This window comes from Cnephaeus nilssonii, assembly GCF_951640355.1.
Source record: "Cnephaeus nilssonii genome assembly, chromosome: 20".
NCBI classification, from domain to species: domain Eukaryota; kingdom Metazoa; phylum Chordata; class Mammalia; order Chiroptera; family Vespertilionidae; genus Cnephaeus; species Cnephaeus nilssonii.
The window spans coordinates 40,395,197-40,417,739 of NC_137091.1; the positions used below are offsets into that span (position 1 = coordinate 40,395,197).

Sequence of the window (22,543 nt, forward strand, 5' to 3'; positions counted from 1 at the left end):
TTAAGAAATAGATACAAAATAGCTGAGAGACTGAACAGAGATAGCATCTCATCTCCCAGAAAGCTGTGCTTCTGGAGTTTTCCATGGAGACAATACATTTCTCTCTACAGTCACCTTCCCTTTGATCAAACATCATCTCCAAGGAAGAAGAGTATTTTTATCCTATCACATATTTGGCAGGTGTCATTCAATTTAGCCTGATTAATGACCTAAGTGCAGAGGAACTGACATTCACCTTATAGTTTACTCTGATGCATGTTTTTCTATGAAACCTGAGATGGGAGATTTAACAGCATCTTGAGGTTAGGCGGCCTCACCCTCACACTTCACCTGCAGTTTCTCTAGTTTTGGGGGATGCCCTGCTCTCAAACAGATTACAAGTCTTCATCAGGTCAAAATTAGCTCCATAACAGGTGAGGTTGTTTATAATTCTGATGGAACTAGGACATTTGCTAAGCCTTGCTTATATCACCAATGTTTCCAATTCTATGCTATCAACAAAGAGGACAGGGTGCTACTGACACTTATGCAAATAAGTCTATTGCCATAACCAAAAGAATACTCCAGAGGGCATTAGTAATTTGGGGGAAGACAAAGGTCACTGTTGCATCTCACATAGGTGTTCTCTTGTCTATTCCCATCATCACAAGTGTCCAGGCACCCTCCACATGTCTCCCTGGAAATGGGAGAGAGCTCAGATTCCTGTGAAGTACATGGTGTCCCCTCCACTGTGGACATGTTGCAAATGGGACCACCAGAGATGGGATCCAATGTGGTATGTTACCTTACGTCAACAATAATGACAATGCCAGCTCACATTTTTTAGTATTTATTGATTCAAAGCAAGTCTTCTATGCAATTTACACCACCACAAGAAATCTAATAGGTAATTTCTTTATTTTGTTTAGTTTAAGAACATAGGGGAAGGGAGGAGGATCTCTAGTACTTGACCTCTAATACTACAGGTTCACTTTCAGCGGAGCTGATGGGGTTGGAGATTTTACACTGGTAGTTCCCAGCATCCTGTCTCCTGACAGGGTTTATGGTGAGGGTTCTCTTGTCCTGGGACAGCGACACCCTCCGGTTTTCCTGCAGACTGGTACCATTGAATAACCAGTATGTGGACCTCATATTTGAGTAGCAATTCATCTCCACTGCATCCTCATTCTCTGTGACTGTGGTGTTGCTGGCTATGAGTATGGGCTCACTCAATTGCGCTGTGAAGAAATAGAGGGTGAGAATGATTGAGTGTGGCCTTGAGACCTGGGGCCATGCACCTGCCTCAAAGATATAAGCCCTGACTCTGATTGTTATGAGGGTAATTTGGTTCCACAATAAAAATTATTTAATTCTAAATTTTCCATCACTCCCCAGACCAAATCTACCCCTCTGAACTGAAGACCCCGAAGAAGGAAGGATATGAACCATTGTGTGATCTAGGGACCCAAAGACATCTAATAAGGCCACTGGGATTGGAGGAAAAGATGGGGCTATGACTGCAGATAGACCTCAAGTGACTCAGAGCAATTTCTCATGGTCTGTGTGACTCTGCTTAGGGACTGTATCTCCTTGTGCCTCACTTTCCCCTCAGTGAAGTGAAATAAATATTTGACTCCCAGGCTGACAAAGTACTACTCATAAAATATTCACAGTATCTGACATAAATTTTGGGAAGGAAAACTGCTCCAATGAGAGGCATTTGTTATTGATGGACTTCACAAGAAAATCTCCTGGGCTGATCCCTGGTGGATGAGCAGCTGCCAGGGGAATCTTTACTCCTGCTCCTCCCTTGGGACACTAACCTTTCTCTGAACTCTTCTAAGTCCCCCAGAACAGTCAGCTAATAATCTGTGGAGCTTGTCCAGTTGTGCTCTCCACACACAGTCTCAGGTGAAGGACCAGGCTCCATCTCTGTGCAGACGTGGCTCTTAGGTTTGAGCCCCAACTAGTGACCAGCTCAAGAGCCTTGTGCCTCTGGCACATGGGAAACTGTTGCTCTCACTCATCACTTCCCAGGAGATAAAACTCAACCAGACTCAGTCTCCCCAGGGCCTCTGGAGTCAGGACATTGTGACTGGGGCCTGGAGAGGGGCTGCCCGAGCTGAGCTTCTCTGTGAAGAACCCAGGGAGCCCCTCAGGCCAGGTCCTTACAGAGCCCTGCAGGGTCTATCTCAGGGACATGGTCAGGGAAAGGGGCCCAGGGACCTGGACTGAGACTGGTCTCCCTCTGCTGACTCACTCCCATCAAATTGGTCCTTCTCTCTGTGGTGAATGTCTGTGGGGCTAGAATCTGGGAAGGGAACTCTGACCTTAGGAAGTTTGTCTCCACTGGGTGTGTCCTGCACTAAATGCCTAAACCCAGCTTGGGACATGATGCAGAGGGGGATGGAGCGGAGTCCAGGGCTGGCAGTCCTGTGTGTGAAGTAGAATTCACCCCACCAGACACCTAGAGGTCAGAGAGCAATCACTCACTGTAGACGCTGAGAGATCCAATTCCTATTGCTTTTTTAAATTTTGGAAGGAGAGCTATTACAATGTAGATTCCTTCATCGCTCTCAGTGAGGTTTCTTATCATCAGGGATCCATCAAGTGTTGCTGTCTCTCGACCACTGCTTCTGGGTCCTCTCATATATTCGCCTGAACTCAAAGTAAATACCCCAATTAAATTAGTGAACATCTTCTCTGTTTCCTTGTACCACATAAAGGCTTCACTATCGCGAGGACGATTGCGGATACGTAGAATCGCATCCTGCCCTTTAGGAGCACCGGTGGAGAAAAAAGCAATTTGCGCAGTGGTGGGCGGGATCCAGATGGGAAGACAAGAAGGGAAGACTAGAAGGGAAGAGAGAAATTGATCAGTATTTTCATCTATGTATTGGGATGGAGAGATGAGGCATTTCTCTTCAACTCTTAGCCTTAGTGAACATGTAAGTTCCCATGTGCATCTCCTTAGTCAAGGTCAGCAACATGGCCACCATTGCTTCAGCACCTCAGAACCTGTCCTTTTGTTTGAATCCTCTTTCCCAACTGTCTGTGTGGCTGTCCTGCTTACTGCCCTCAGATCCCTGTTGACACTCAGCGGCCTTCTTGGAAGACCTTCCCTGACCATGTCCTCTAAACACGCTCTTATCTTCACTCTCTGACCTGTCTCCACTCTGTGCACTTCAGGGAACTTATGGGTACCTGATGTCACAAGTAGATCTCTTCTTGTCTATTTTCTCTCCATATAGTGTGAGCTACAAGTGGGGAGGGGGTTTTGTGATCTTGTGACCCCTCCCCCCGCCAGTGCCTGCAAAGCCTGCAAACACCTGTGGGTACATGAAAGAGTGTTCCCAGGCTTGACCATGACCCATGCCGTATTTTCCCATATTTGTAGATGTTGTTGGGGACAATGTTTAGCACCCTGGATAAAATATTCCTGCTATCACCTGAAATGAATTGTTATTACTGTGGTCAGTTGTCAAAATTCAATACTCTGTGATGAATAACTTAGCAAATGAACCGCATTTGAGGTTTTCCTGCCCCTCACCACTTCCACATCATGAAATTTTTCTGTTGCTGAGCCCCCTCTCTCATCCTATTTTGCGCCCCTGTCCTTCCACTCAGGTCCAAAGAGAAGCCCTTCTTCCCCGTCTGGAGTGCTATCCTCCCAAGGAGATCTTGGCCACTCTCTGAATCCCAACCTCCCTTCCATTCCCAGGGATTTTTCCCCTCCTTACCAGCCAGCAAGAGCCCCAGCCAGGGGACAAGTCCTCTGAGGGCAGAGGCTGCAGGGAACTCCATGGTGACTGCTGCCTGCTCTGTCCCTCCCTCTGAGAGATGAGCTTGAGGTCCAGTAAGGCTCCCAGGCACCTCTGTCCAGACTGGTGGGATGTGCTGTTCCTCCTTCCTGTGTGCTGAGCCTCCTCCTGGGGCAAGATAAACTCCCTGGTCATGTGGGCCAGGGCGGGGTCAGGGCTCAGGAGCTCCCTCTCCCTCCCCTCTTTTTTGCCAACCCTGTTGCCCCTTTCAGTTTAACTTTTCTCTGTATTTTGGTTCCTGGAAACTGCTGAAGCATTTGACAACACACACACATACAAACACAAACACACACATGCACAGACACATGCCCAGTAAAGCACTTGCCTGAGGCTTCCAGTTTCTGGTCATTCTCCACAGCTCCCTGTCAGTGCACATATGACGTTTCCCTTCAGAGCAATATGTCTGGGCCCCCCTCAGGAATATTGTAACAGGGATGCCCCGGCTCTACATTGGATCTCCTGTGAAACTTTGTAAGGATTGGGATGCCCAGGTGACATTTTCGACAGGTTGCTTCAGCAGCTGCCCAGCTTGCATGGATACCAGAATGAGACCCTATGATGTGAGGGTGGGGAGCCCTGCCCCTCTCCTGTGAACAGCAAGCATTTCCAGATCCTCTCAAAATGCAGATTCTGACTCAGCAAGTGTGCAGTGGACCAGAGAATCTGAATCTGAAAAGTTCTCAGGGGAGGTGGGTCTTACTGGCCTGTGGAGCCCACTTGCAATAGCAAGGCTGATGAGGGCACATGTCCTCCTGAGAGCGTGACCTTCTCACCCCAGCATTGGCCCCTGCTTATCTTGGTGTTGGGTCTGTCAGCACTACACAGAGAGCCCCACAGGCCCCAAACTGGGTATTGTTTCTGGTTTGACACAGAAACCCAGCTGGGCACCAGGTCTTCCCTGGGTTCTCAAATGTGCAGGGAAGATGCGATTTCCTCCCAACAGGAAGGCCACAGAGGTGACTAGCAGTGAAAAGGGGTCAAGCTAGGTGATGACTGCAGAGGGATCCTCCCTCTATCTCAGGTTGTCACCAGCCTGGCCGCTGTTTCCAGAGACAGAGAACCCATCACTGCGGGTATCAGGAGGACATGCAGTTTCCAGGTGTGAAGGGTAAGATGCGAAGCATGGACTATGGTGGGAGCTCAGGTGGCTGTGGGCTCCATGGTCCTGGGGGAGTGTTTTCAAGGAAACCCTCCCTCTCTTTGTTGGTTGACCCTGTCCATGTCCTCCCTGACTATTCAGGCAGCCTCTGTCCTCTGCTTGGGAGACTTTTTGGAGGTCATCTCACCTTGCCCATGTGTCATTCCAGTTAGGAGTTGGGGAGCAACATAGACATCCCTGAAAAAGCAGCTGCCCCTACCTATACCCTCTCAAGGTAAGAAATGTCCAACCTGTGGAGGATTGTTATGAGTATTTCAGCTGAATTGATGTCATATGACTGCAAGCAAGATCTCAAATCCTGAGAATAACAGCAGTTTTGTTGCTTATTTTATACGTTATAATCAAAGGAGAAGATGAAAAAAGTTGCATGACATCTACTGGAAAGTGAGAGAAAGGATAGCAGGGAGATTTCTAAAAATAAATAAAAGCAAAATGGAGAAACACGTATTATTTTTACATTGGAGGGTCCAGGATAGTTAACATTTATAGCAGGTACAGAGGCTTGCAGGGAACCAGGCAACAAGAGCGCTCTGTGGGCTTGTATTCGGGCACCACAGGCTCTGCCTTCAATAGGTCTAGCAAAGAAAATTTGCTAGAGGAATGTGATGTCAAAGGTATGTTATCCATGATGCATAAGAACAGGCAAAGGGCTCACTTAACGTAAAGTCTGACATTTGCTAAGGAAGCTGTGGGCCTGTGACATGACCACCTGTCATCACCTGCCCAGTTAGGCATTTGTGATCAGACCACACTGTGCGTCACTGAGCTTGTCAGGCCTGCCATGGGGCCCCCTGGGCTTATCAGGTTTCTTGCACAGCCCCTTTTTTATTCCCAGTTTCTGGAAAGAACAGGTGGGACAGCACAAGTAGGACGGAGGGGCCCAGAAAAATCTATTACTCAGGGAATGGAAATCGGTCTCCTTCTGCACCTCCTTAACCAAAGCAGAGTTCAAGTGTGGATTTCCTATGTTTTGTAGGTGCATTTCAATATCGCCCCCTGGAAGGCAAAAGGAGACCTGCAGGCAATGTCAGGTACTGCACTAGGAATGCTGATCAGGCTCTAGAATGTGGGAGCCCACTGTGAGCCCTGGACAGAGGTGAGCTCTGACCTCTAGACTAAGAGCCAGTCATCCAGGACTCGGTCCCTGTGTGTCTCATACCTCCTGACTGCATCCCAGGGCAGGCTGGGCCCAGTGAGAGGACTGGCTTTGTCCACAGTATTATGAGTCCAGTGTCCAGAAAGCTGCACCTCTGGTGGATATGCAGTTTCAGGAGGATGTGCTTTCCAGGTTTTCAAAGCCAGGGCCTCATGAGGGATATTTTGGGAGAGGGTGCTGACCTGGATGGTTGATCCACAAAATGCCCTCTGTGTTTCCCATCACAGCATTGGGATGTTGCATCCAGTCCCCTGTGTCCCTGTCATCTGCTCTAGGCCTCCCCTCAGGGCCCAGATTATGGAGCAGTTCCACATGAAGTATCAACCAGGGGACTCTGTGGGTTCCTCTCTTACGGGAGGGGTGGCCCCTGTAGGACCCTCAGCAACTCTGAGATGGAAGCAAACCTAAATCCTGAGTTCTCCTTTCCCATCCTGCTGAGGAAGTTCCCCTGTTCCCCAGGACACCGTGGGCTGGTGAGATGTCTTTAGGGGCCACAGACAGCTGTATCCAGACCAGGGACCTTGGGGATGGGGACTCATCCCCTAATTTCCTTGAGGTGAGGGTGAGCACCCACCTGCCTTGGTAGAAACTGTACCTGGGATGGAGAATCCAGAATGTCTGGCAGGTCAGGGATCTGTGATAAAAGGAAGAACATGGGCTGCTATCCAGGCCCTGAAGAGATGAGGGCTGGGGAGGGTTGTGATTACCTGGCAATGAAATCAGAGTCCCTGACCCCTCACAGTAAGGAGGTTCCTGTCCCCCTTTCCTGACTGTAAGTGGGGTAAACACCTGGCCCTGGGACATCCCGTGTAAAAAGGGGCTGGGGCCTTTTCCCAGGCTGACAACAAGCCTTCAGGTGGATAAGGAACATGATGTAGAGGGCCCCCTGGGAAGGCAGATGGACATTCTTTAAATTGTTGTCAGCTCAGTCCGAGATGACTGGCAGAGATGCTTCTCTGAAACACCATCCCAAGAAGGCAGAGACTGTTATCAGTACTGACTTCTTATCTTTGTCCAGGTGCCGGGAATAAGGGAATGAATAGGACATTGTCCCACGCAGGCCTTGATATGTTAAATCCAGTCCTAGTACCGGGAATGAGGGAATGAATAGGACCTGGGCCCACCCAAACTCATTTGATCCTAAGTTTTTCGGTGAAACCCCCTTCTATTTTGGAATATAAATAAATGCGCTGCTTCTTGGCTCTGGGTTGTCTTTCTCTCTAGCAGAAGAGCGCAGCGGCCCACCCGGGACCCAGCGTTAAATCTATCTCTGTGTCTTCTCTCTTTCTTTCTTTTATTTCTCAATTTCTGGCTGCCTCTACTAAGAACCGGTTTCATCTCTCTTTCCATGCTGGACACGGAAAAGGTAGAACTCCACCGCATCAGGCCCCCGCAACATGATCTGACTGCACGTGTCACACAGGATGACAGGCTTCCAGTATATGGTTTCCCTCATCCATTTAATGAGTGTTTACTGAGTACCTGTGGTGTTTCAGGTCAGGGCTGGGCCCGGGGAATGCCACAGTGAGCAGGAAATACGTGGGCCCTGCACTTGTGGAGTTTAAGTTGTAAAGAAAAACACGCTCTCAGATAAACGTTCCATAAACAATTATGTGGAAAAGGCATTCACACAAAGAATAAGGTGCTTGTAAAATTATTAAAGGGCTAGAGAAATAGAAGTTAAAGAGTTGCCACTGGAATTCGGGTTTTAAGGTCACGCTGGCACAGCCCCCTCCCACAGGTAAAGAATGGGCTGTGTCTGCCAGAGGCCACCCATCAGTCAACACAGTAGCAGAAAGAAGAGGCCCATCTCCTTTCCAGCTTCCACATTACACACAAGTGCATCTCAGAGGCTGAGTTTAATTCACATCTGGACTCTCAATCACAAGGAGTGGGGGAATGGAGTATTTAACCTTTCAGTCTACCTGATATAGGAGGGAACATGGAAAGGGGTGGAACATAAATTCCAGGTGCCAATTCATGGCATGTCTGAGTCCACATGCAGGCTGTGGGACTCTAGGCAACTGATCCCACCTCAAAAAAATTCAGTCTCCCTCTGTGATATCATAGAAAGATATTTGGTGTTATTTCCTGGTTCTTAGAACTGAGCAGAAAAATACTTGGAATATGGGGGTTTCTAAGGGTGATGAGAGTGTCTTTTGTGGTGATGAAGAAAGTCTTACAGGCCTCTGGATAGATGCAAGGTAAGGGTAGTTCACCTTAAAACAAAATCTTGCTCCCCTGGCTGCGCAGGCGAGAAGACACTCAGAAACCGGTTTCAGTCCCCTTTCTGTCTTTTGGTTCCTCTTTCCTCCCAAGTAAGGGAATCAGCCCTGAGGACAGAGTGCTCTGGGAAACCGCACAACCAAGTGTTGCCTGGTGAGAGGTGTACTACCATACCAGTTAAAAAATGTGACAGTACATAGCGGGAAGATGGCTGCCAACAGGAAGGCATACTGAAAGATAGTGTGTGAGTGAGAGAACAAAGGGAGAGTGTGTGGTCGCACAAGGAGTGTCTGTTAGTGAGCTGAGGGACAGCTATACTCCAGGAGACTGTGGGGGATGGCCGGAAGGACTTCCCCTGACCAGGCAGCCCCCACTGCTGCTGGGTTCCCTCCAAGAATGACCAGCTCTGACATGGAGAGTACACCATCTTGAAGGAGAAAGTGGATGTTATCAGAACCCTGAAAGTCTACAACTATGGCACCCAGCGAACAGCTGTGAACGAGAACACCGGTTCCCAAGTGGCTTGAGCACGCAGAGTCAGAGGAGCTCTGCACTCCCTCATGGAAAGGTCAGATTTTGCCTGGGATAAGGTGAAGTCTGTGGTCCGGGCAGGAGAGAGAAATGCACTCTGTGGGAGCTGGAGGACCTGGGGAAGTCTGTGACCAGAAAAATCCACGGCCTTTGGGACTGGCATGATCCATGAATGTGGAAGGGGACCGCAGAGCTTCTAACAGAAGGGAACTCTAAAAAGCAACCCATGTCTGAGCTGGGCACAAAAGGTCAGCATAAAAATTTTAAAAGTGTGAAGGCTACTTAATCCCAAGGGGAAAAAAGACTGCACAGATTTGCGCCCAGCGCCAGATTTAGCACACTTACTCTGGCTCTTTTTTCCCTTTCTCTCTCTCTCTTTTTCTGTTTAAATCCTTACTTTTGATTACTAAGCCCAATACATAGGATCACCTAATTGGGGACACTCTAAGAAACTTAAGGGGAAAGTTGTTTTTGTGGAACCTGTGGATCAGAGTGGTGAATAACAAAGAGAGAACCAGGTATGGGGAAACCCGTTCCCTTAAACCGGTATTAAGTGCCACAGGGAAAAAAAAATCTAAGCACTAGATGGAGAGGTCCTATAGGCCCGGAGGTCAATCCAGAAATACTGCCACCAAGGGGTTGAATCACAAATTGACTCTTGTGTAAACACAAATAAAGGAGTATCCTATCTAATAATAGAGAAACATGCAAATTGACCATACCTCCACTACACCCACAAGCCACTCCCACCAACCAATCAGGAGTGAGTATGCAAATTAACCCAACAAATATGGTGGTGACCACAAAGCTTTAGCAAGCAGGAGGCTTGGGTTGCCCCTGGTGATGGAGGAAACCAAGCTTCAGGCCTGCCCTGGCCTCCCCTGGCCTTGGCTCAAGGCTACAAAGTTTCAATTATAGAAGATAAATAAATCCCAAATACCAGGGCCTCCACTTGGGTCTCTGGGTGGCATAGCCTGCCTGCAAACCACCACAGGCCCCTCGCCCAGGCCGCCCCACACCCAAAGGAATCCTCATCATGATCCAGGACACCTTTCAGGGCAAACCACTTGGCCCCCATCCGTGTACCAGGCCTCTATCTTATCTAATAAAAGAGTAATATGGAAAATGTCCATCACTCCAACACACAAGATGGTGGCCCCATGTGGTCAAAGATGGCTGCCCCCATGTGGACACAAGATGGCCCCCACAAGATGAACAGCAGGGGAGGGTAGTTGGGGGCAATCAAGCCTTCAGGGGAGGAAAGTTAGTATTGACCAAGCTGACAGAGGAGGGAAGTTAGGGGCGACCGGGGTTCCAGGGAAGGGCTGTTGGGGGGACTGTCCTGCAGGGGAGGGCAGTTGGGGGGACCAGCCTGCAGGGGAGGGCAATTAGGGGTGAGCAGGCCTGCAAGGGAGGGCAATTAGGGGTGACCAGGCCTTCAGGGGAAGGCAGTTAGGGGTGACAAGGCCTACAGGGGAGGGAAGTAAGGGGCAATCAGGCTGGCAGGGGAGTGGTTAGGGGGTGATCAGGCTGGCCGGCAGAAGGGTTAGGGGCAATCAGGAAGGCACGCAGGTGAGCAGTTCGGAGCCAGCAGTCCTGGATTGTGAAAGGGATGTCCGACCTCGCATTTAGACCCGATCTTATCGGGCATTCAGACAACCCTCGAGGAATCCCAGAATGGAGAGGGTACATGCTGGGCTAAGGGACACACACCCCCATGCACAATTTCATTCACTGGGCCTCTAGTAAGAAATAAAGACATACAGCCTGCCTGAAAATCAGGACGGTGGCCTACAATACCGAGGAGCAGTGCAACACAGAGAACTTTGATAATGTCCTGACTAGGAAACAGGCATGCCAAACAGAAGAGTAGAGGAAGTGAATGACCTTCACTACTTCACTTCTTTTTTCATCTTTTACTTAAGAAACTAAAGTTTTTTTTTCTTTTTTCCTCACTGGATTTTACCTTTTTAATTATTACATTTTTATTTTCAATCAGTACTATTACTACTACTATTTTACCTTTTTTTTAAAAAGTGTCATTTTATTTTCTCTTTATTTTATTTTGGAATTAGTGTTCTACATTCTATTTTCATCTTTCCTCTAGCATTATTTTACTCTATCTCAACTTTACGTTTATGCCAACACTCTCTTCCTCACTTTTCCCCTTTTGTTGTCCTGTTTCTCTTACCCTATTCACGCTTTAGATTTTCCCTATTCCTTCTTTTTACCCCCTGTTAAAATTTCACCCTACTTATATATCTAATTTCCAAGTGTATACACACCTCTGTCTTCTCTTTCTTCACTATCCAAAAATTTTTTTTCTCCCTGTCCTTCTGTTGTTATTTCCTTGGTTGTTGACTATATCCTTTTTTTACACTTGTTTGTGAGATTCTTTCGCTTTTTCTTTCTGTTTTGCTTATTTCTTGCTTGTTTTCCCACACCTCGGTCGATATTAGTTGTTGTTTGTAGTTTGCATTCACCTCTAGGTATTTGTTGCTGGCATTTGTTAGGATTAGTGGCTGTTCTATTGGAGTTTTCTCCCCATATAAATAGTTTTTTCTCTTTTCTTTTTTATTCTCTTTCTTTTCTCTCTTACTTTTTTCTCCTTTTCCCAATTTCATTTTTGTAATCCTTTTTTTCGCTGTTTTCTCTTTTTTTTTTCTCTTCTTCTTTCTTTCTTATCCTCTAATTCTCTTTCCTCTGGTGGTGACCTTTATTTGGGCTTATTAGTATTGTGAATACATTTGTGCTCAGTGCCGTTTGCATTGTGCCTTGTTGTATTGTATTTTGTGCCTTTAAATCAATGCAGGAGAGAGAGAATTACATAACCAGACACCTGGAGAAGAGAGATCATGGCAAGACAAAGAAACAGCCCACATATGACAGAAAAGCAGGCATTACCAGAAAAGGAAGTAAACTAAATGGAGGCAAGAAACCTGTCAAAGAAAGAATTCAGAAAAATGGTCATAAGGTGGATGAAAAGAATGGAAGACAGTACAGAAAGCTTCAGACCACATAATGGGTTAGCTGGAGGTCAATGGGCAAAGAGCAGGAAGAAATTGCTCATAAACTGGGTATATGAAAGCTTCCCAAAATGAAATTATTGAATAAAAAATGAGGAAACTAGATTTGTCAGTAGGAAAAGAATAAAACCTCCAGGGACTAGTAGGACTACGCTATGAAAAGGTGAGAGTTAGGAAAAACAACTCTGACAACAGCCATAGAAAGGAATGGCGGAACCAAGATAGCAGCATAGATAAGCACCTAAACTGGTGCCTCGCACCACAATTTCAAAACTACAACTAAAAGACAGAACGGACATCATCCAGAACCACAAGAAAGCTGGCTGAGGGGAAATTCTACAACTAGAAGGAAAGAGAAAAGCTCACGGAGAATCAGAGGAGCTGCAAAGGGCTGAGTACGGAGACACACATGCAGAGAGGAAGGGCGGCTGAGTGCCTGGCTGTCTTTCTCTGGTGGGAGGGGGAAGGAAGCCCCCAACTGCACTGAACCCCAGTTCCAACTGTACTGAACCCCAATCCTGGGCAAAACCCCATGGACCCAGGCTCATATGGGAGGAGTCTGGACTGTCAGGTAGAGAGAAATGCCCACGGAGACTCGGAGACTCGGGGGAGCCGCGGCAGGCAGGGGTCTGGAGGCGTGTATGAGTGCTCGCAAAGAAGACTGAAGGCGGAGTTTGCTGCAGGCTTTCCCTAGTGGAAGGGAGTCGGAAGCTCCTGACTGCCCTGAACCCAAGTTCCGACTACACTGAACCCCATTTCCGGGCGAATCCCTGGGGATCCACGCACTTACAGGGGGGAATCTGGACTGTCAGGCAGAAACTCAGGGGCGCCTTGGAAGGCAGAGGTCTGGAGGCGCATGCGCAAGGGCAGGGCTGACAGGAAGCCAAGACTGTCTGCTTAGACCTGAGACTCTGCACCATCCAAGTTGAGCACAAAGGCATTTGCAATTTTGCAAGTCTGGTCCTATAAGGCTGTCTCCAGCACAGAAGGTCTCCCAGCGTAGACACAGCTGATACTCACAGCCAATTGGCCTGGAGGTCAATCAGTCCCAGTGATAACAACAACAATCAAGACTAAACTACAACAAGGCTGTACACACAGTCCAAAAGTGGTGCACCAAGAGTGTCCACCTCTGGTAACTGGAAAGGCCGACCCACTGGGCCATATAGGAAAGCTAGCACACAAAGCTACCCAACCAACTCAGGAAGCACACAAAATGCGGAGACAAAGAAACAGATCACAAATGATAGAAATGGAGGAAAACAAAACACTGGATATAGAATTCAAAACCATGGTTATAAGATTTTTCAAGAATTTCCTAGAAAAGGCCGATAAATTTATTGAGACCGTTGAGGATATGAAAAAGGACCAACTAGAAATTAAGCAAACACTGACTGAAATTACAAATATTATACAGAGGCTCAACAGCAGACTAGAGAAACGCAAGAATCAAGTCAAAGATTTGAAATACAAAGAAGCAAAAAACACTCAACCAGAAAAGCAAAAAGAAAATAGAATCCAAAAAGTTGAAGATAATGTAAGAAGCCTCTGGAACAACTTCAAGGGTACCATCAGAATTATGGGGGTGCCAGAAGAAGAGAGAAAGAACAAGATACTAAACACCTACTTGAAGAAATAATGACTGAAAACTTCCCCCACCATGTGAAAGATATAGACTTACAAGTCCAGAAAATGCACAGAACCAAAAAAAAAGGAATCCAAAGAGGACCACACCAAGACACATCATAATAAAAATGCCAAGAGCAAAAGACAAAGAGAATATTAAAAGCAGCAAGAGAAAAATAGTTAGTTACCTACAAGGAAGTACCCATACGATTGTCAGCTGATTTCTAACAGAAACTATACAGGCCAGACGGGAGTGGCAAGAAATATTCAAAGTGATGAATGGCAAGAACCTACAACCAAGATTACTCTACCCAGCAAAGTTATCATTCAGAATGGAAGGTCAGATAACGAGATTCAACGATGAGAAAAGGCTAAAGGAGTTCATCACCACCAAACCAGTATTATATGAAATGCTGAAAGGGATTCTTAGAGAAAAGGACGAAGAAAAAGGTAAAGATAAAAATTATGAACAACAAATACATATCTATCAACAAGTGAACCTAAAAATCAAGTGAATTAAAAATCTGAAGAACAGAATAAACTGGTGAAGATAATAGAATCAGGGGCATAGAAAGGGAGTGGACTGATAATTCTCAGGGGGAAAGGAGAATGGGAGGTGCAGGAAGAGATGGGACAAAAATCGTACACCTATGGATGAGGACAGTGGGTGGTAGGTAAGGGCAGAGGATGGGGTGGGAACTGGGTGGAAGGGAGATAATGGGGGGAAAAGGAGAAACAATTGTAATAATCTGAACAATGAAAATTTATTAAATTTAAACAATAATAATGGAAGACAAATTCGACAACATGTGTAAAAACCAAGATGACATGAAGAAGAACCAAGAAGAAATGAAAAATGACATCGCTGCTATTAAGAACTCAATAGAAAACATGAAGAGTAGTCTAGAAGAAGCAGAGGACCGCATCAGTGAGCTAGAAGACAAGGTAAGAAAAAATACCAAAGGAGAGCAGCTTCAAGAAAAAAAAAATTAAAAAGCAGGAGGAGAGCCTAAGGAAAATTTGGGACAACACAAAAGAAAACAATATCTGCCTAATAGGGGTGCCAGGAGGAGAGGAAAATGAACAAGGAATAGAAAACCTGTTTGAAGAAATAATGACAGAAAACTTCTCTGATATAGGGAAGAAAAAAACCCACACAAATCCAAGAAGCTCACAGAGTCCCAAAAAAAATGAACCCCAAAAGACTGATGCCAAGGCACATTATAATTAAATTATCAAACACCAAGGACAAAGTAAGAATCTAAAAAGTGGACAGAAAGAAACAGCAAGTTACCTACAAAGGATCCCCCAACAGACTAGCAACTGATTTCTCAACAGAAACACATCAGGCCAGAAGAGAATGGAATGAAATACACAAAATCATTCAAAGGAAGGGTCTGAATCCAAGAATACTATACCCAGCAAGGCTACCAATAAAAATTGAAGGTGAAATCAGGAGCTTCACAGAAAAAAAAGGAGTAAGGGAGTTTATTACCACCAAACCAGCAATACAAGAAATGCTAAAGGGTCTGCTGTAAAAGAAGAAATAGGAAGCGAAGAAGGAACATGGGTAATGAATAAAAATGGCAACAAACAAGTACCTATCAATAATAACTTTAATTGTAAATGGATTAAATGCCTCAATCAAAAGGCATAGGATAACAGACTAGATAAGAAAACATGATCCATATATCAGCTGTCTACAGGAAACCCACCTCAGAAAAAAAGACGCACACAGACTGAGTGTGAAGGGATGGAAAAAAGGTTTTTCAGTCGAATGGAAATGAAAAAAAACCTGGGGTAGTAATACTTATATCTGACAAATGAGATCTCAAAGTGAAGGACCTAAAAATAGATAAGGAAGGCCACTTCATAATACTAAAGGGAGCAATCCAACAAGAAGAAATAACTCTGGTAAACATAAATGCACCCAATACAGGAGCACCCAAATATATTTTTTTAAAAAACCTCCTGGAGAATATCAAGGGAGAGATTGACAGCAATACAATCATAGTAGAGGACTTTAATACCCTACTATCACCATTGGACAAATCCTCTAAACAAAAAATAAGCAAAGAAACATCAATCCCAAATGACTCACTAGACCAGATGGAATTAATTGACATCTTCAGAACATTTCAACCCAAAGCCACAGAATATACATTCTTCTCAAGTGAACATGGTTCACTTTCAAATAGAGATCATATATTGGGTCACAGGAGATTAAAAGCTTCTGAAAATTTACCTAGTTGAGTTTTAATTATATCATTTGTATATTACACCAATCCAGAGAACTGGAGTTATAGGTACAATAAAAAGACTTTTAGAATAGGCCAAACATTAGAAATGAATTGTATTTTTTGAACAGTGAAATGTGTCCCTCAGTCACTGTAACACATAGGAAATTCCCCAAAATGCGTTAATTTTTCCCAATCATAATTTACCTTCTTAACTGTTGCTCTCCTTCAAGTGAATGCCTCAACCTAGTGAGAATAAAATACAAATCATAACTAACACGTATTTGTATTCCTGAGATGGTATCACTTGGATAGGATTCAATTGCCATCTTTAAAATGGATCTACAGGAAGTAGGAAATGACCTTGGGGTTCATGGAATGATTTTCCAAGATTATATTTAGACAGTAGAACATCTGCTACACACTTTACAAACTATAGAAGGAAAAGGAGTGACATGGAATCCAGTGGTCAAAGATTGGAGAGATAGAAGAAAAAACAGCAAGGCATAGAGAGAATCTCTGGGATTAGATTAAAAGTAAAACCAATCAACACATACTTCTTTTATATACGTTGGTATAAGATAGTTAGCAGTAAACAATTAGCATGATAACAATAACATGGACGGGTCTTGTGCTCTCTGCTCTGGAGTTGTGAGGGGTTTGGAAAAAGGCAAATCACCCTGACATTCCAAAGCTATGTTATTGTAGATGCAAAAGGTCATGGATGGGCTCAGTTAACGTAAAGACTGACCTTTGTCAGGCAAAATACCAGCCTAGCACATGACTACCCACCATGACTCACTTTAAGTTAGAAGGTTTTATTTTCAGATTATCCTGTGGGGTTACATCAGGGTTCTGAGTTTGTAAGGCCCCCACACAGGCCTTTCCTGAGCTTATGAGGTTGAGTATGTGGCCCATTTTTCATTCACCCCTTAACCTCTTGGGAGGAGAGAGGAACTAGAGATCATTATCAATGGACAATTACTTCATCAATTATGCCAACATAAGGATACTTCCAATAAAAACCCTAAACATGGGGTTCAGAAAACTTTGTGTTGATGCTGAAAGGCTGAGCGCTCATGGGAAAAAAAAATGGAAGTTTCACACCTCTTCCCATGCATTGATCTGCCAGTCTCTCCCATTTAGTTATTCCTGAGTTGTATACTTACAATAAACCAGTAATAGTAAGTAAAGTCCTTTCCTGAGTACTGTGTGGGCTTTTTTATATAATTATAAAGCATGAGGGGTCATGTGAACCTCCAAACCTGGAGTTAACAAGGCCAAAATGTGAGTGACCTAGGCATCCCATTTGTGATGGAATCTGAATTCATGTTACTGGCCTTGAAGCTATGGGGTCTGCACACAATTCAGATAGTTAGTATCAGAACTGCAATGATTTGTAAGACACCCCATTGCAGAATTGGTTGTCGATGGGAAAAATACAAAACAAAACCTTCAGGTCATATAAAAACTACCCGGCAGGGTGATGCTAGAAGTGATTATGATATTGTCAGTGATCGGCCTGTATTAGGTGCTCAGGAAGTTTGAGAAGACTTTACTTTCACTCTCCTCACTCACTAAGCCCTCTGTCACCTTCAGAGTCCACCTTCACCATTTTTCTTCCTCTTCTCACAGAACGAGGCTGGAGGCAGTGTTTCTGATCCCAGGTGCAGTGGAGGTACACGCCTGTAAGTCTATTCATATTGTTGTCCACCCTGAGGTGGGATCTGTTCTCCTAATGCCTAGGCAGCCAGTAAACTGACATCAGGTTGCAGTGAAAGGAAAGAAAATATATATTACAAAGGTAGCAATGAAGGGGAATGGGACAGCTGATGCTCAAAGATCAGAACTGAGAGTGGTTTATATTTAGGGTCTTTAAGAGGCAAAAGTCATGACGTGGGGTTCAGAGTCATGGGTTTTCAAGATTGGTCAGTTATGCTGTAAGTACCCATAATGTGACTTATTTCTCCCTGGCACCATCCTGGCTAGGGTCTTTGGTTATTGGGGCTTAGAGGTCTTCCGTCATGCAGACACCCCAATGTTCTGAAACCCATTTTGGGGTTGGGTGGGTTATGTTACCTTAAGAGCAGAAAACATCCATCCATCTTGTGCTTAGCAGACAACATCTTTTCTCTTATCTCGAGCAAGATACCTCCTGCAACCTGTTTCACTGACTAGTTTCCAGGCTCCAGGCCGCATCTGCATTCTTTCCCATCACACCTGCCAGGATATATTTTCTATTTATTCTTTAACTAGAAATCATAACATCCAGCTATGGGAACAAAGGGTAATCTTCCTCTCATCTTTTATATTCTTCTATCTGGGCTAAAAATCAAATTAACAGAGACAGATAAACAGGAGACAATGTACAAAGTCTGATATATAAACAAATATTCTGGCGCTATAAGAATAGAAACCAAAGGAAGCATTGAGTAGTGGAGGCTTATATGTCATTCTGAAACTAAGGGGGAAAGAAGGGTGTGGTTTGAGGCTTCAAAAGGCAGGAACATTGGCATGGAGATGTGAATATCCCTCCTGGAGCGGGTCCTCCATCTCAACACATTCTAGGCAGTTTAGTGTGAAGGTTCCAGGCTTATTTCTTAAACCTTTTTTTTTCCCAATAAGGATATCAAAATCAATACCCTAAAAGGCACATCTGGGGTAAACATTCAGCTTCCCTTCACATCAGAGCCACGACTCTTAGTAAGGTTTAAAAGTCTAACTAAAAGTTCAATCCTAGTTACCTAGTCATTGAACTAACTCATTACCAAAACAAAACATAACAAAAAATACTGCAACATTGCTCTTTCAGTCTAAATGTTTCCACTTTTGACTTCTCATTAGAAAAAAAAAGCTAAAAGATACATTGGAATCTGCTAATAAAAAATTTCTTCATTCCTGGAGAGCAACTTGACACACTCACATCATCCATAGCTATTCAGGAAGAACTAGGAGTCCTGAGACCCTGACTCATGTGTCAGATTAGTGGGGTTTTTTTTATTCTTGTTTTATTATTGTTTAAAGTATTATATATAGTAGTACATATATCTTCTTTTTTCCCCCATTGACCTTCCCCAGTCCCCCTAACCACTGTTGCATGCCCTCATCACACCCCCTCAGTGTCTTGTGTCCATTGGTTGTGCTTATACGCATGCATTCAATTCTTTTGGTTGATCTCTTTTCCCCCCTCCCCAACACTCCCCAGCCTTCCCACTGTAATTTGACAGTCTGTTCGGGGCTTTACTGCCTTTGTATCTATCTTATTGTTCATCAGGTTATAATGTTCTTTATTTTCCATAAATGAGTGAGATCATGTGGTATTTTTCTTTCATTGCCTGGCTTATTTCACTTAACATAATGCTCTCCAGGTCCATCCACGCTGCTGCAAATGGTAAGAGTTCCTTCTTTTTTATAGCAGCGTAGTATTCCATTGTGTAGATGTACCACAGTTTTCTAATCCACTCTTCTGCTGATGGGCATTTAGGCTGTTTCTAAATCTTAGCTATGGTAAGTTGTGTTGCTATGAACATAGGGCTGCATATATCCTTTCTGATTGGTGTTTCTAGTTTCTTGGGATATATTCCTAGAAGTGGGATTACTGGGTCAAATGGCAGTTCCATTTTTAATTTTTTGAGGAAACTCCATACTGTTCTCCACAGTGGCTGCACCAGTCTGCATTCCCACCAGCAGTACACGAGGATTCCTTTTTCTCCGCATCCTCGCCAACACTTGTCGTTTGTTGATTTGTTGATGATTGCCATTCTTACAGGTGTGAGATGGTACCGCATTGACGTTTTGATTTTCATCTCTCAGATAATTAGTGACTTTGAGCATGTTTTCATGTATCTCTTGGCCTTCCTTCTGTCTTCTTTGTAAAAGATTCTATTTAGATCCATTGCCCATTTTTTTATTGGATCATTTATCTACCTTTTATTAATTTGTATAAGCTGCCTGTAGATATTGGAGATTAAAGTTTTATCAGTGAAAACATTTGCAAATATGTTCTCCCATACAGTGGGCTTTCTTGTTGTTTTATGGTGTCTTTTTCTGTGAGAAAGCTTTTTATTTTGATGCAGTCCCATTTGTTTATTTTCTCTTTAGCTTTCATTGCCCTAGGAGCGGTATCGGTGAAGAAATTGCTTCAGCATATGTCTGAGATTTATCTGCCTGTGGATTTCTCTAGTATTTTTATGGTTTCCCATCTTAAGTTTAAGTCCTTTATCCACTTTGAGTTTGTTTTTCTGTATGGTGTAAGCTGGTGATCTAGTTTCATTTTTTTGCATGTATCTGTCCAATTTTCCCAACACCATTTATTGAAGAGACTGTCTTGACTCCATCATATGTTCATTCCTCCCTTGTCAAATATTAATTGAGCATAGTGGTTTGGGTTGATATCTGGGTTCTCTATTCCATTCCATTGGTCTATATGTCTGTTCTTGTGCCAGTACCAGGCTGTTTTGAGAACAGTGGCTTTGTAATACAGCTTGAAATCTGGTATTGAGATCCCTCCTACTTTATTCTTCTTTCTCAGGATTGCTGTGGCTTTCGGGGTCGTTTTTTATTCCAGAGGAATTTCTGGAGAGTTCTTTCTAGGTCTGTGAAATATGTCGTTGGTATTTTAATGAGGAGTGCATTGAATCTATAGATTGCTTTGGGTAGTATGGACATTTTAATGATGTTGATTCTACCAATCCATGAACACGGTATGTTCTTCCATCTGTTTATGTCTTCCTCTATCTCTTTTTCCAGTGTCCTATAGTTTTCCATGTATAGGTCTTTTACCTCCTTAGTTAAGTTTACTCGTAGGTATCTTAATTTTTTTGGTGCAATGGTAAATGAGATTGCTTTTTTAGTCTATCTTTCTGTAAGTTCACCATTGGTGTATAGAAATACCATAGATTTCTTGGCATTAATTTTGTATCCTGCTACATTGCCTAATTCATATATTAAGTCTAATAGGTTTTGGATGGAGTCTTTCGGGGTTTTTGGTACAATAGCATGTCATCTGCAAATAAGGACAGCTTTATTTCTTTTCCAATTTGAATGTCTTTTATTTCTTCTTATAGTCTAATTGCAATGGCTAATACTTCCAGTACTATGTCAAACAGGAGTGGTGAGAGTGGGCATCCCTGCCTTGTTCCTGTTCTTAGGGGAAATGGTTTTAGTTTTTGCCCATTGAGTATGATGTTGGCTGTGGGTTTATCGTATATGGCTTTTATTATGTTGAGGTATGATCCTTCTATTCCCACCTTGTTGAGAGTTTTTATCAAGAAATGGTGTTGGATTTGTCAAATGCTTTTTCTGCATCAATTGATAGGACTGTGTGGTTATTATCTCTCAATTTGTTTATATGATGTATCATGTTTATTGATTTGTGGTTATTGTACCATCCTGGCATCCCTGGGATAAATCCTACTTGTTCATGGTGTATGATCTTTCTGATGTACTACTGGATCCGATTTGCTAGAATTTTGACATCTATGTTCATGAAGGATATAGGCCTTTAATTCTCTTTCATTGTGTTGTCTTTATCTGGTTTTGGTATTAGGGTGATGCTGGCTTCATAGAAGGAGCTTGGAAATGTTTCTTCCTCTTGAATTTTTTTGGAATATTCTCAGGAGGATAGATTTTAGTTCTTCCTTGAATGTTTGGTAAAACTCCCCTGTGAAGCTGTCAGGCCCCAGGCTTTTGTTTGCCGGAAGCTTTTTGATGACTGCTTCAATTTCTTAAATAGTTATTGGCCTACTGAGCTGTTTAGATTCTTCCTTATTGAGTTTTGAAAGGTTATATTTTTCTAGAAATATGTCTATATCTTCCAGGTTGTCCAGTTTGTTGGAATAGAGTTGTTCATAGTATTTTTAACAATCCTTTGTACTATGGTGGGGTCTGTTGTTATTTCTCCTCTTTCATTTCTGATTTTGTTTATTTGGGTCCTCTCTCTTTCCTTCTTGGTGAGCCTGGCTAGAGGTTCATCAATCTTGTTTATCCTTTCAAAGAACCAGTTCTTGGTTTTGTTGATCTTTTGTATTGTTGTTATGTTGTTTTGTTTTTTTGGTCTCTATGTCGTTTATCTCAGCTCTAATCTTTATTATTTTCTTCCTTCTGCTTACACTGGGCTTTTCTTATTGCTCTCTTTCTAACTCTTTGAGTTATAGGGTTATGTAATTTATTACCATTGTTTCTTGTTTTTTGCAGTAGGCTTGTAGAGCTATGAACTTGCCTCTCAAGACTGCTTTCGCTGTGTCCCATAGATTTTGGATTGTTGTGTTTTCATTGTCATTTGTTGCCATGATGTTTTTTATTTCTTTTTTGATCTCTCTGGTAACCCAGTCATTGTTTAATAGCATGCTATTTAGTCTCCATATTTTGATTTTTTGGATTGTTTTTATTGTGGTTGATTTCCAGTTTTATGCCACTGTGATCTGAGAAGATGCTTGATATGATTTCTATCTTCTTGAATTTAAAAAGATTTTGCCTGTGACCTAACATATGGTCTATCTTTGAAAATGACCTGTGTGCACTTGAGAAGAATGTATATTCTGTGGCTTTGCGGTGAAATGTTCTGATGATGTCAATTAATTCCATCTGGTCTAGTGAGTCATTTAGGATTGATGTTTCTTTGCTGATTTTTTGTTTAGAGGACTTGTCCAATGGTGATAGTGGGGTATTAAAGACTCCTACTATGGCTGAAACCGGTTTGGCTCAGTGGATAGAGCGTCGGCCTGTGGACTCAAGGGTCCTAAGTTCGATTCCGGTCAAGGGCATGTACCTTGGTTGCGGGC

The 22,543-nt window shown here is 43.6% G+C and overlaps 1 protein-coding gene across 1 annotated transcript; it reads right to left on the bottom strand.

The window, feature by feature from the left end:
• Positions 1-813: 813 nt before the first annotated feature.
• LOC307116480 (cell adhesion molecule CEACAM6-like) lies at positions 814-3,894 on the bottom strand. Its single transcript, XM_079800508.1, has 3 exons — positions 3,720-3,894; positions 2,473-2,832; positions 814-1,217 (listed from the first exon to the last, which is right to left on the bottom strand). The coding sequence occupies exons 1-3, from the start codon at positions 3,781-3,783 to the stop codon at positions 940-942; spliced, it is 702 nt and encodes a 233-aa protein (XP_079656634.1). The 5' UTR covers positions 3,784-3,894; the 3' UTR covers positions 814-939.
• Positions 3,895-22,543: the final 18,649 nt, after the last annotated feature.

Bases quoted from the DNA above. Each gene is read 5' to 3' on its own strand.
- LOC307116480 (XM_079800508.1), bottom strand. From the start codon at position 3,783: ATGGAGTTCCCTGCAGCCTCTGCCCTCAGAGGACTTGTCCCCTGGCTG. The intron at 2,833-3,719 runs GTAAGGAGGGGA...CTTCCCTTCTAG, and splicing joins GCTGGGGCTCTTGCTGGCTG to TCTTCCCTTCTTGTCTTCCC. The intron at 1,218-2,472 runs GTGAGTGATTGC...ATTTCTTCACAG, and splicing joins TGGATCTCTCAGCGTCTACA to CGCAATTGAGTGAGCCCATA.